This window comes from Aethalodelphis obliquidens, unplaced genomic scaffold (genome assembly GCF_003676395.1).
Source record: "Aethalodelphis obliquidens isolate GAN/ISIS:26980383/991018 unplaced genomic scaffold, ASM367639v1 scaffold28, whole genome shotgun sequence".
Classification (NCBI taxonomy): domain Eukaryota; kingdom Metazoa; phylum Chordata; class Mammalia; order Artiodactyla; family Delphinidae; genus Aethalodelphis; species Aethalodelphis obliquidens.
Genome location: NW_020837972.1, coordinates 16,284,990 through 16,299,422, shown reverse-complemented (window position 1 = coordinate 16,299,422; position 14,433 = coordinate 16,284,990). Strand labels below are relative to the sequence as shown.

The following is a 14,433-nucleotide window of genomic DNA, read 5'->3' as shown; positions in this document are numbered from 1 at the left end:
GTTAAGGTGTTTGTTAAGTTTGTGAAAAATGTATCTAGCTTCAAACTTACAATTCATATTCTATGTGTTTCTACTTATTTTCCAGGATTGCGTACAGCTGAATCAGTACACACTGAAGGACGAAATTGGAAAGGTAAATATCCCAGGAGCCAGGCTGGTTTTCCATACCTGCCAAGGATGTCTCAGATACTGTGCAGGGAACCCCACTAGATTTGGGAGTGGGAGAGGAGTCCTTGGAGATGAGGCTGGGAGGGGGAGGGTTTTGTCATTTATGGTCCATCTGTTTTGTTTTATTTCGTTTTGTTTTTACAACGTACTGTGTTTCTACAAAAGCTCACAGAGCTTCCAGGGAAATTCCATATCACCAACATTGGTGTTGGCTTTTTTTCTCCTTAAGGTACTCTCACATCTGTTTTTGCTTTTATAATCAGCCAATGGGCAGTATCATTGCAAGGGTCAAGAACTCAAATGCCAGTAGAGAGCAAGTGAATAATATAAATGAGGAAAACAAGCCAGGTATAAGACAGTAGGGAGTGGTGAGGACTGTGGCAAACTGTTGACATATGGAAATGATTATGGCTCCATATCCGTATCAGAATCTGGATTTTTTTATCTGACCTGTTTTAGAATGTTGGCCACCAATTCAAACTTTCTAAAAACTGCAGATCCAACAACATACAGGGTGGATTTTGCCAGTGGGCTGCCAGCAGTTTGCAAGCTCTGTATTAGGGTCCTCATTTTGCAGATCGTAACTTCTGGATAGTATGTCACAGGCATCTCCCTTTATCCAGGGCTCCTATGGCGTGGTCAAGCTGGCCTACAATGAAAATGACAATACCTACTACGTGAGTATCCACATCCCCCTCCCTGCCCCCATCCTTGTCCAAAGAAAAAGGCTCCTTTCTAGCACTTGCCTTCCTGGAAGGTTTTCTTAGCTGTTGACTCATTTGATGCTTAGGTCATGTTTATTCTGTGCATTAGGAAGGAAGTGGGGAAATGGGGAGGTGAAGTGATTGGCTCAGGAAGATTGAGTGAATTAATTCAGCAAACGTCTCCTATCCTTACTCTGGGCTACCCTTTCTACATCCTCCATTAGCACTAAGAACTGGGTGGTAGTGAGACAAACTGCCATGTGGCTGAGACTTTGAAATCAGTCCAATGTGGGTTCAGATCCTTGCTCTCCCATGTGCCAATTATGTGTCCTTGGACAAGTGACATAAATGCTGAAACTCAGTTTCCCCATGTGTAAAATGTCCCTTGCCCATCACTCCAGCTCACTTGTGTCTTGATTCAGTGGTAGCGAATCCCAAGGTTTGTGGCCTCCCAGCTGGGAGAGCTGACCTGGAACCTTGGAAGTACCCTCCGGCCTGGAGGGACCCCAGGACTCCAGCTTCCACACAACCTGTGGAGTTGACCCATTCCAGTGACAAGGTGCTCACTACATTGTCCTGCGGCTGCTGGGGCACTGACAGCTTGGGCAGGCCTAGGAGTGGAAGGAACTCTCCCTCCACCCTCCTACCCATTTTAACCAGGATGTGGGGTCTTTCCTCCCGCAGGCAATGAAGGTGCTGTCCAAAAAGAAACTGATCCGACAGGCGGGCTTTCCACGTGAGTTTGTTGGGCCAGAGCCTTTGTTCTTAGGTGCAGGGGCTGGGGCAATACAGAGAAGACCCACTGAATGATGTCCCCTGCAGAGGCGTCCTGGGCGGATTCCCCTAAGACAGCATTGGGCCTCCTGCTGACGTTTTAAAATTCATTTTCTTTTAAAAATATTTATTGAAGTAATATTGGTATCAAGTAAAAAGAATCCCTCAGAGGAAAACAGTTTGACTGTTCCTCAAAAAGTTAAACATGCTGTGACCATATGACCCAGCAATTCTACTCCTAGGCATATATACCCAAGAGAATTGAAAACACATGTTCACACAAGCTCGTACGTGAAGGCTCATAGTAGCACTATTCATAATAGCCAAAATATAGAAACAACCCTAAATGTCTGTCAACGGATGAATGAATAAACAAAAGGTGGTCTGTCTAGTCAGTGGAATATTATTCAGCCATAAAAAGAAATTAAATTCTGATACATGCTGCAACGCAGATGACCTTGAAAACATGATGCTAAATGAAAGAAGCCAGACAAAAAAGGCCACATATTGTATGATTCCACTTACACGAAATGTCCGGAATAGGTAAATCCGCAGAGACAGCAGATTAGTGGTTTCCAGGGGCTAGGGTTAAAAGGGAGTGGGGACTGACTGCTAATAGGTATGGGTTTTTTTGTGGGGGAGTTGAAAATGTTCAAGACTTAGTGGTGAGGGACTTCCCTGGTGCTGCAGTGGTTAAGAATCCGCCTGCCAATGCAGGAGACACGGGTTCGATCCCTGCTCCGGGAAGATCCCACATGCCACAGAGCAACAAAGCCCGTGTGCCACAACTACTGAGCCTGTGCTCTAGAGCCTATGAGCCACAAGTATGGAGCCCGCTCGCCACAACTACTGAAGCCCGTGCACCCTAGAGCCCGCGTGCCACAACTACTGAGCCTGCGTGCTGCAACTACTGAAGCCCGTGCGCCTAGAGCCCATGCTCCACAAAAGAAGCCACTGCAGTGAGAAGCCCGTGCACTGCAACGAAGCGTAGCCCCTGCTCGCCGCAACTAGAGAGAAAGCCTGGTGCAGCAAGACCCAATGCAGCCAAAAATTAAAAAAAAAAAGACCTAGTGGTGATGGTTTCACAACCTTGTGAATGTACTAAAAACCATTAAATTATATATTTTAAAATGATGAATTAAAAAAATTGAAATACCATAAGGTATTTCAATTATATCTACAAAAATGCAAAAGAACAGAAGGGTGTGTAATGGAGATCAACAGTTTCTTGCTGTACTCCTCCCTCTCCCTAGAGGCAGCCCCCACTTTTAGCTCTTTTAGGAGCTGGTAGTTACTGCATGTGATCAGGTGTAGGTGAGCATATGCTGCTCCAGCATAAGCTCCCTGCCAGCAGTGCTGAGCAAAATGTTGGCTTGAGCTGAAAAGAGAAAGTGGTTAAGAAGAAACATAAATCCCAAAACCCTGTCCTATCACCAGGACCCTGGTTTATCCTGCTTATCTGAACTGAGCCAGTTAATATCCTTGTGCCATTATTTCTTGATTTATTAATTTTTGACATTTACTTCTGACTTCCTCTGAGGATGACTTAAACCACTCCTTTCCTCCCTTTCCCTAACCAGGCAATGAGGTGATACCACGATGTTCAGCTCCTTCGTTGTTACTACCCTTGTCACTTTCTTCCTTGTTATAGCAGATGCAGCAAGTATCTTTCCTTTGAACTTGCCTTGCCTCTGTTCACATCCCACTCTGACACCTGCACCTCTGCTTCTACTTTTCCAAGGCTGACACATCCACATTCTGTTCTGTTAGTCGCACTTAGATCCTTACTTACATATAATATGCAGTGTAAGTGTTTTGACTGTGGACCTTTCCATCACTGTGACCCTTTGACTATCAGTCACTGCATGGCCAAGCAAGTCCTTTGTTTTTTCTCTCATCAGCTCTTACTTCTTTTCCTATCCCGGACTTTATTTTATATCTCTGCTACTTCCATGAGTTATGGAGGTGAAGGATAATGTTTTTGTCCATCTTATGGAGTGGGAAAACTGAGCTCCAGAGAGGGGAATATTGAGATTGCTGAACTAGACCTCAGACTTCTTTTCCTTGTACCTCAGTGAACTCTTGATTCTCACTGTGGCCTGGGGAATGGGACAGGAAGGAGAGAATTAACAGAAGGCTGGGCAAGGGGACTGGGTCTCCAGTGTTTCCAGCAGCAGAGGAGTCAGATGAAGAGAAGGCTGTTTAAAGCCCCTGGTGGGGGACTTCCCTGGTGGTGCAGTGATTAAGAATCTGCCTGCCAGTGCAGGGGACACGGGTTCGATCTCTGCTCCAGGAAGATCCCACAACTACTGAGCCTGCGCTCTAGAGCCCGTGAGCCACAACTACTGAACCAGTGCGCCACATCTACTGAAGCCCACGTGCTCTAGGGCCTGCGTGCCGCAGGTACTGAGCCCACGTGCTGCAACTGCTGAAGCCTGTGCGCCTAGAGCCCATGCTCCTGCAACAAGAGAAGCCACTGCAGTGAGAAGCCTGTGCACTGCAAAGAAGAGTAACTCCCGCTCGCTGCAACTAGAGAAAGCCTGCGTGCAGCATCGAAGACCCAACACAGCCAAAATAAATAAATAAGTAAATAAAGACCCCTGTGTGACATCAGCCATTCCAGCCCTTCTGAGAGCCCCCCACTTCATTTGTCCTGCCTACAGTCCCCCTCTGCAGAGGAAAGTCTCTTTGCCCTGACTCTGGGATGGTTCATGTCTCCTCCAGGTCGCCCGCCTCCCCGAGGGACCCGGCCAGCCCCCAGGGGCTGCATCCAGCCCAGGGGCCCCATTGAGCAGGTGTACCAGGAGATTGCCATCCTCAAGAAGCTGGACCACCCCAACGTGGTGAAGCTGGTGGAGGTGAGGTGGGGAGACACGGAGGAGAGAGGGAGGCATGGTGATGGTCCAGCCCTATCTCTGTTATTATCAAAATGCCATACCACTGGTTTCCAGGGAGAGCCACATCACATCAAACAGCCTGTTGCAGGGCTGAGTGGTAGTTATTTCTCCAGGCTCCTTCACCCTGTTATTTTGTGTAATCCTTACCCCTCGCTCGGACTATTACTTCCATTTTATAGACGAAGGAATTGAGGCTCAGAGGGATATTGAGGCTTGCCCTTCACCTGTTTCTCTCTTTTTGGAGCTGGTTCTCCTTCTACTATACATATGTGTAGTTATAGCACAAAAGCAGCCATTTGCATGTAAGCAGATGGGCCTGGCTGTGTTTCGATAAAACTTTACTTTCAGAAACAGGGGAGGGCCAGATTTGGCCTGTACGCTGTAATTTGCCAACCCCTGCTCTAGATCTCACACTTTGTGGCCTCAAGACCCTTTTAGGCTCTTAAAAATAATTGAAGAAGGCAGAAAACTTTTGCTTATGGGGGTTATGTTTATTAATATTTATCACATTAGAATTTAAAACTGAGAAGCTAAACAAATTTTTAATTCATTTAAAAACAACAATAATCCTACACATTAACGTAAGTGACTTTTTCAAAGAAAAATAACAGAACTCTAGGTAGGCAAGTGCCTGGGTCTGACTTTTCCTCGAAGGGCAGAGCTTAGGGTTCCAGGTTGGCTGTCCCAGGCCTCTGCCTAGGATGCATCCCTTTCTCAGGGCTCTTGTCCTGTGACTCTTAGATGACTAAGGAAGGTGAGTGTGGTATGGGAAGAGGCGGGAGGACCAGTCTAGCCAAGGAGTCTGTCTTTGTTTCTTCCCAAAAGAAGAGAGTTGGTGGCTGCAGACTATCTCCACCTGTCACACCGAGTTTCACAATTTCAACTCACTGATGCTTGAGTCGGCCATCTTAGAGGAAGCCCAAGGGCACTTGGTTAGCGCATGTGTCTGGGTCCTGGCAGGATCTCCCCTCTCCCTGGTGCCCTGTGGTGTGTGGACTCCCCACCCAACAAGACTCTGCCAGCTTACCTGTTCATTCATTCATCAGACATTTCCTGAGCACTAGGTGCCTAGCCCTGTTAGAGGGCACCAAGGAGGCAACCAAGGTGGCTACAACATGGTGCCTGCCCTTTGGAGAGAGGAAGATAGAAATAGTGATAAAATGAAAGCAGGAAGGCCGTAAAAGAGAGAAAGAAAGTGCTGTGACAGTTCCAGGCAGGGAGACATCATTTCCTGCCAGGGCAGGGGGAATGGGGACAGGATTTGAATTTTCACCCTGATGACCAGTCCGTCGTCTCCTAGGAGACAGGTGGGATTCTTATTCAAGCTGAGACATTTTCCAGGGGAGGAATCTGCCCCCTCCTTTTCGTAACCTCCTTTCTGGGTATTTAGGACCCTTGAGGATTGGGCTAGAATGCGCTTATTTTCCAGATGGCCATTTGGATCACACACTGGGTTTTTTCCTGTGCCCTTCATCTTAACTAGGAAAAACGGTGGAAAGCGCAGCCCTCCCATTGGCAAATGCAGTCATGTGGATGATGCTTCCTCCCTGCTCATACCTTTTCTCCCTCTTCCTCTCTCCTGCTCTTCATCTCCGGCCTGTTCCATGTGGCTATGCCAACAGGTCCTGGATGACCCCAATGAGGACCATCTGTACATGGGTAAGAGAGCCCTTACTTTCTGCCACCCTTGCTCAGGCAGCTGCTCCTGCCAAAGCCCAGGGGTGCTCTCCAGGCAACCCCTGCCCCTGGCATCTCCCACCCTTTCCTGCTCCAACTGGGCCCCACACAGAAGGCTGCACCCCTGGTTCAAAGCAGGAGGTGGAATGGAGTTCTTGCTGGGACTTTATCTGGGTGTCCTATTCATCCATTTGCAGATATTTATTGAGTACCTGCTGTGTGTTGGACACCATTCTAGGCACGAAGGATGCAGTGATGAGTACGAAGGATGAGGCCCTTGCTCTTATGAAGCTGGTATTCTAGTCAGGGAAGACAGATAGTCAACAGCTACAGTCGGCCCTCCCTGTCCACGGGTTCTGCATCTGCAGATTCAACCAAGTGTGGATCGAAAATACTAAAAAGAAAAAATTTCGGAATGTTCCAGAAAGTAAAACTTGAATTTGCAAAAAGTAAAAATGTGCTGGCAACTATTTACATAGCATTTATATTGTATTAGATATTATAAGTAATCTAGAGATGGTTTAAAGTATAGGGGAGGATGTGCATAGGTTATGTGCAAATACTACACCATTTCTTATAAGGAACTTGAGCATCCGTGGATTTTGGTATCCACGGGGGTTGCTGGAACCAATTGCCCATGGATCCTGAGGGAAGACTGTAAATAAAGCAGATAATCAACTTCAGATAGATACTCTGAAGAAGATTAAACAGGGTGATGTGAGAGAGAGATGGGGGGGCCACGGCAGAGAAGAGGTGACCATTTAGCACCTGAATATCAAGGACACAGCCCTGTTGCATCTGAGGAAGAGCATTCCAGGCAGAGGAAACAGCAGGTACAAAGGCCCCAAGGCTGGTGAGAGCTTAGTGTGTTTGAGAAAAATGGGACTGCAGCAGAGAAAACCAGGGAGAGGGGGTGGGGATGAAGATGGAGGGCCTGGGAGGCCGTGATGGGGCATTTGGAGCCTTGAGGGGCCATTGAAGGGTCTGGGCCCTGAACACTGAAATGGAAGCACTCAGGTATGTCCTCAGAGACCTCGTTTTTAAAAAATGATGAGGACATGGGGCAATTCTCAGTCAGTTCCCAGCATAAGCACTGATGAGGGAAGGAAGTGCAGGACTAATTCAAAGCTGGACAGCAGACTCTCAGGCCCAGGAAGGCGTGATCAACAGGTCACGTGTCCCGCTGTTGTCTGGCTTGGGTAGGCGTTCAGACTAGCGTATTAGCGTATGCATTTCGTGGGTACACATGACAGCCGGGAGGGGTGTTAAGGAGATGAGTGGTATGGGCAGGGCCAAGCCCAGCCTGTCTCCGGGATGAGCACAGGGTGATCCTTTGCTGCACAGGCAGTGGTCAATCATAAATAATGAGTCTGGTCTGGAACTAGAGCTCAGAGCTCAATTTCCCCTACAGTAGTTGCCATGGTTCAATTCCAAGGATGATGTCGTTGCTTAGGACATTTTATTTTCATCACCCCCCCCAACCCAGGTTTTTATTATGAAAAATGTTAAAGTTGAAAGAAGAGTACAATGAGTACCTGTATGCCTACCGCCCAGACTCAACAGTTAGTAATTTTTGTCATATTTGCTTTATCAGTCTAGCCACCCACCCATCCATTTCTCTGTATATATTTTTAAATTTTATTTATTTATTTATTTTTGCTGTGTTGGGTCTTCGTTTCTGTGTGAGGGCTTTCTCTAGTTGCGGCGAGTGGGGGCCGCTCTTCATCACGGTGCGCGGGCCTCTCACTGTCGCGGCCTCTCTTGTTGCGGAGCACAGGCTCCAGACGCGCAGGCTCAGTAGTTGTGGCTTACGGGCCTAGTTGCTCCGCGGCATGTGGGATCTTCCCAGACCAGGGCTCAAACCCGTGTCCCCTGCATTGGCAGGCAGACTCTCAACCACTGCGCCACCAGGGAAGCCCTCTCTGTGTTTTTTTTGCTGAACCATCCAAGAGTAAAAGTAGCAGACATCTTGACCCTTCAGCCCCTGAACATTTTGCCCTGCATCTCCTACATGATCACAATAATCCTACCGTTATTGCACCTGGAAAAGTTAATGCCAGTTCCATAAGAGCATCTAGTGTGCAGGCCATATTCCAATTTTAGAACTTTAAAAACATTTTAGAAGGTACACATGAACAACATCAGATATGATAACTTTAAAAAATTGTGAAACATTCATATAATAAAAATATGGACATCACAGAATCATAATTTCTCAAAATGTGGTACCAACACCACTTTAAATATATGAGATGATTTTAGGTGGTATTTGGACCAACATTTAAAACATGTTTTAGGTTTAATTTATCATTGCATAGGAAAAACTATAACCAGCACACTAAACTCATGATTTCCGGGATATTATTACCCGGGATAAGGCTAAAAGTTTTAATACTAAGTCAATCTAAGGAAAAGTGTGAAATAAACGATAGTTTACATGGTATATAGATATGGCCAGATGATAAAAATGGTAGGCAAACAAGTGAAGTTTGGGGAAATATAAAAGAAATCATAAAATGTAAAAGATAGTTTTTGGCCCAGAATGGCATCCCCAGCATAATTTGCCTGCTTGGGGCCCCAGACCTGACACTGAATGGCTTTGGGCTGTTTCTGAGGAGATGGGTCGTTCTTTCAACAAACATTACAGTTTGTCAGGCCCTGTTCTAGGCTCTTCAAGGAATGAAACTCAAGCCCCCACCCCCCCCACCCCTGCTCCCTCAGGGCACTTCATTGCTCTGGTGAGGATGGACAGACACACTCAGACCTAAGTATTAGGCATCGGCTTCCAAGGTGACAATATCATGGGAAGAAGCTAACCTGAGCAGGGTCACGGGAGTCAGGAGTTCCAGGCTGGGGAATTGGGAAACAGAGGGGCTCCTCGAGATGCCTCACTGAGGTGACATTTGTGCAGGACAGTGGAGACCAGATGGCAGAGGACATTCACACCATTGTAAAACTTTTCCTTTTACTCTGAGCGAGAGGGGAGCCCCTTGAGGGTTTTGAGCCGAGGAGTTGAATGAGCGTGTAAAGAACATGACCCAAGCCTCAAAGAAGAGTTTCCTAAGCCATTTGGACCAGGCACCTTCATGGAGAGAGTTTTTCACTTCTTGAGGTGGCAGTGTGGGAAGGAGCCATGCGATTTTGGTATGTGATTCCAGCGGTTTTGAAAAAAAATCCCGACACTGTTATTTTTTAGTTTCCAGCCACAGCTGTGTGTGGTGAGGACAGACAGGGCAGTCTGTGAAGCCAGGTTGCAGGTAGCAGCAAGGGTTCTGCAACTGCAGGCCTGACCCTCAAAGGGTAGAGACTACGACTGGTATTTCTTGGGGTTAAAAACTTTGCACCACTGCTCGGCTCCAGGAGCGGTTAAACTGTAAGTGACTGAAAATAGACCTGTTTCAACAGGCCAGCTTCCCTCACGCCGACCGAGTTATAGTGCTTGGGAGGAAGCACAGAAATTCATGAAGCAGCTCTTGAAAGTTAAGTTTACATAACTGAGGTGGGAAAGAGAGAGCTGAGGGGACCAGCGCTCCTGTCGGTGGGAGCCTTACCTTCAGCGCCGTTACTTTTGCTTCTAACCACAGCCTGAAGCCACAGCAGATTTCCCCTAACTACGGTTTGGCCAACACTGGTTGATGAACGTGAACACAGGGTGGGGCCCTGGGGGAGTTAAGTTCCTTTTCAGCTCAGAATCTTTAAGCCCTCTTTTTGTCTGAGGAGCTGGCTCTTTCCCCTTGGCCACCTCAGCCCTTGGACAACCTTTGAAACAACCCTTCTTCCATAAGAAGCTCCAATGTGGGTAGGTGCTTCCAGAAAACAGACAATTCCAAAGTCATTCTCCACTGGATTTTGAAATCCACTGTGCTGTTTTTTTCATTTCCTAAGGTACAGCTTCATATTCCCAGTTATATTTGTACAAGCAGAACAAAATTAAAATAACTACACCACATGACCCAGCAATGCCACTCCTAAGTATATACCCCAAAGAATTGAAAACAGATAGCCACACAAATACTTAACATGAAAGTTCATAGCAGCATTATTCATAATAGCCAAAATGTGGAAATAACCTAAATATCCATCAGTTGATGGATGGATAAACAAAATGTGGCCTATCCACACCATGGAATATTATACAGCCATAAGAAGGAACAAAGTACTGATACATGATACCACATGGATGAACCTTGAAAACATGCTAAGTGAAAAAGCCAGTTACCAAAGGTTGCATATTGTATGAGTCCACGTATATGAAATGTACAGAATAGGCAAATCTATGGAAGCAGAAAGTGGATTAGTGGTTGCCAGGGGGCTAGGGGGAGGCACAGAGTTTCTTTTTAGGGGCTGAAAATGTTCTGGAAGTAGATAGAGGCGATGCTTTCACTGGAGGCAGTGGAATACTAAATGCCACTGAATCATGCATTTTAAAATAGTTTAACATTCTGAAAATTTCACCTCAACTTTTAGAAATGCAAAAAATAACCCACCCCCCCCAACAACAAAAAAAACTGTGCATTCCCTGAATATGATTTATGTAATACTTGATGATTTGGGGGCGGTCCCCACATACACAGGGCTGGGAGGAAGCTGGCAGGGAGTGAGGCATTGTATGTCGCACATGACTGTGAGTCAAGAAGGGCCCATTTAGGAGGAATAGGATGAGTTGGCCTTTGAGGTGGTGGGGAGATCTCCATCCCCCACCTCTAGCTCCAAGTCTTGGTTTGGATTGAGAATCACAGGAAAGGGTTTGAGGGCCAGCTGACCACAGAGTGCTGAAGAGTTGGAACAATGTTCTCCTTTTTATTTATTTATTTGTTTATTTTTGGCTGCGTTGGGTCTTTGTTGTGGTGCGCGGGCTTCTCATTGTGGTGGCTTCTCTTGTTGCAGAGCACGGTCTCTAGGCGTGCGGACATCAGTAGTTGCAGCACGCAGGCTCAGTAGTTGTGGCACACAGGCTTAGTTGCTCCGTGGCATATGAGATCTTCCCGGACCAGGGATCGAACCCGTGTCCCCTGCATTGGCAGGTGGATTCTTAACCACTGCGCCACCAGGGAAGTCCTATCCAACAATTCTTGATGTAGCCTGGCAGCTTGGAAAATGTGAGAGGGGTCATCGAAACCTGTTCTTGCTGTTTCTTGAATTGAAACTTTGCTAGGGTTCAGAAGTCCTCTAGGGCTACTTCTTTGTGCCTAAGTAAATTGATGTTTGGGTTGTGTCCCCTTAGACCTGTTCTGTGGCATAAGGTGGCTCAGGACCTGGGTGTGAGTGAGAGGACACAGCTTAGCATCAGTTAGATCCCTGGGAGTCGCCCCCACCCCCCAGGTATGAGAGGAAGATGAAAGGAGTCCAGGAGCCGCCCCCACCTGTCTCGGGTCTTCCTGCTTTGTTTTCTCTGGTAGAGGGTCCTCAGCTGTTTGAGGACTAGAAGTACAGCCAGGCTGGGGTCCCAGGGATACCAGAAATCTCTGACCCCTAGCCTCCTCATGGGAACTTAGAAAAGCAGAACCTTCCATGGTTTTGGTTCAGTGGACTGTTCCTCGCCCCAGCCCCAATGTTAGTTTCAGTGCTTCTTGGTGTTTCTAGGGGTGGTTGGGAGTTGGGGAGGAGGGGGAGGAAGATGGATTTCCAAATTCCCAGTGTAACCATTCACCCCCTTCTCTATCCTACAGTGTTTGAACTGGTCAACCAAGGGTGAGTGTCCCCATTCCCAGCAGGTGTGATGCTTGAAGCTTCTTGAGCTGCAAAGCTGAGTGAGGTGGTGAGAGAGGGCAAAGGCCAGCGTGTCTGGTTTGCTTTTCATGCATGTATCGACTTTTCAGGCCTGTGATGGAAGTGCCCACCCTCAAACCGCTCTCTGAAGACCAGGCCCGTTTCTATTTCCAGGATCTGATCAAAGGCATCGAGTACTGTAAGTGGGGCCTGTGGGAGGACTCTCACCCAGGGGGTGCTTAGCATTTCCAGGTAGTGGATGGAAGGTGGAGGGTTTCTTATGTCCCTCCCGGAGCACAGGGAGGTGTGCGGGAAGAAGAACTGTCTGAGCTGCAGAGAGACCTGCTGGGGCCATGCCTCCTGCGAGCAGAAACCCTTCTTCCTGCCACATAGAAAAATTAAGAGCAATAGTGTTAGTGACTGTTTATCCAGCACTTTCTATGTGTCCCAGGCACTGTTAAGTGCCTTGCATCTTCCCTTATTCCCAACAACCCTGGGATCCTTTTAATCTCCTGGAACCTTAGTTCCTCATCTGTAAAATGGGAATAAAATCTCTCTCTCCAGGTCGGCAATCCGCCAGGACATCAGTAGTTCTGACTGGCAGGGTGTCCTTTCTGCCTCTGGTTGTTAAACATGTTGACTCATACCCTTTGCCTATTACATAGGATTGTTGTGAGATTGAAATGGGGTGAATGGGAAGCACTTAACACAGGGCAAGGCCTCAGACTGGGCATCCAGCAAAGTCAGCTGCTGCTCCTATTACCAATGTCATCATTTCATCATCACCATCGTCATCACCCTAGAAGTGCAGTTGGGTCTTCCAAGCCATAGGACTGTCCTCTCCCATGAGCTGACATCCAGGCAGGAACAGTTAGCCAAGTCCTCAGTCCTGTTGTGCTTCACACTTCAGATTGACCTGCTCCAGTCATTGTTGGTTTGGTGTTCAGGTCGAGTGGTGGCATTAGTAAATGAAAAGATGTTTGTCACAAGTCTTGAGGCTTCTAGCTGGGAGCCAAGCTCAACAAAAACTCTCCACGCTCACATGACTTAGACTGTAGCAGGCAGTTACCAACTGCTGTTGGCAGTCAGTGTTTCACTCCTCAGTTTGGAGGATGGGACAGCTTCCTTAGAGACACTCCTCTTATCTTTCAGAGCTGTGGGTGTTCAGCAGGTTTGAGAGGGGAAGGCTGGGAAGGGCCTGGGACCCTGGGAGAACAGAGAGGTTCCTGCCTGTGTCTCTGAGCTGTGTGGGCCACATGGAGCTCCTCACGTGGTTTTCCTGCCCCCCTTTCTCCCATCCCGCCCCCAGTACACTACCAGAAGATCATCCACCGGGACATCAAACCTTCCAACCTGCTGGTTGGAGAAGATGGGCACGTCAAGATTGCGGACTTTGGCGTGAGCAACGAGTTTAAGGGCAGCGACGCCCTCCTCTCTAACACCGTGGGCACTCCCGCCTTCATGGCGCCTGAGTCGCTCTCGGAGACCCGGAAGATCTTCTCTGGGAAGGTAGGTTTGGCCCTGCCTGCAATGAGGAGTTCTGCCTGTGTTATGGTCCTTTCAGCTGTAAGTGACAAAAACCCAACTCACTGGCTTAAACAGTGAATCCATTGGACCATGTGAATGAGGAGCGCGGTGCGTTTGTTTTCAGGCTTGGCTAGATACAGGAATTCAAAGAGGAATCCATCTCTCCATCTCTTAGCTCTGTTTTCCTTTTTTAAAAAAAAATTTTGTCTGCACCACGTGGCACACGGGATCTTACTTCCCCGGCCAGGGATGAACCTGTGCCCCCTGCAGTGGAAGCGTGGAGTCTTAACCACTGGACCACCAGGGAAGTCCCCTCAGCTCTGTTTTCCTGAATTGGTTTCCTCCCCGGGTGGATGGTCATCAGCAGCTCCAGACTACTTTCTACCCGTTTACCAGCCTCAATAGAAAGAGCTTTTTTTTTTTATGAAGAGCTCCAGTGAAAATCCTGGGATTGGCTCTGATTGGCCCAGTGTGGGTCATGTGCCCGTCCTTGAACCAATCACTGTGCCTGGGGGAAGTGTCGCTCTCATTGGCCAGGCCTGGGTCCTGTGCCCACCCAGAGGCATGGGGTTTGGGGAGCAGGAATAGTCTCACCCAAACTCCCATGGACTGAGCAGTCAAGAAGACGTGGTTCCCCAAAGAAAAGCTGAAGGATTGGGTGCTGGACAGGTGAAAGCATTAGACGCCCTTTACTGCCCCTTGGCCCCTCACACGGAGCTCTTTGTCTTGCAGGCGCTGGATGTTTGGGCCATGGGTGTGACGCTGTACTGCTTTGTGTTTGGCCAGGTAACAGGGTGGGGTGTCCTGTACCCTGGGTGTTGTGGGTTGCCCCCTTGGATGAATAGTTATCTCTCCTTGCAGGGAGATAGAACTTATTCACTTAAAAAGTTATTTCATTTTATTTTCACCATTAGATCTGAATATGAAAAAAGATGCCTTTCCAGATATACATAGCTGTATTCATATTGATAGTCATA

General features: G+C 47.7%; 1 protein-coding gene across 7 annotated transcripts in view; it reads left to right on the top strand.

Moving 5' to 3' along the window:
* The window catches only part of CAMKK2 (calcium/calmodulin dependent protein kinase kinase 2), a 56,537-nt gene that overhangs the window by 21,016 nt on the left and 21,088 nt on the right, over window positions 1-14,433 (top strand). For all 7 annotated transcript variants that reach the window (XR_003436744.1, XM_027124820.1, XM_027124819.1 and 4 more), the window contains exons 3-11: window positions 86-133; window positions 792-845; window positions 1,557-1,608; window positions 4,371-4,504; window positions 6,166-6,202; window positions 11,890-11,911; window positions 12,040-12,128; window positions 13,239-13,438; window positions 14,189-14,242. Coding sequence is in view for 6 of the 7 variants with exons in the window: in XM_027124820.1 (XP_026980621.1) it covers window positions 86-133; window positions 792-845; window positions 1,557-1,608; window positions 4,371-4,504; window positions 6,166-6,202; window positions 11,890-11,911; window positions 12,040-12,128; window positions 13,239-13,438; window positions 14,189-14,242 (690 nt within the window). In the remaining variant the exon portion in view is untranslated. The remainder of the gene's footprint in view (window positions 1-85; window positions 134-791; window positions 846-1,556; window positions 1,609-4,370; window positions 4,505-6,165; window positions 6,203-11,889; window positions 11,912-12,039; window positions 12,129-13,238; window positions 13,439-14,188; window positions 14,243-14,433) is intronic.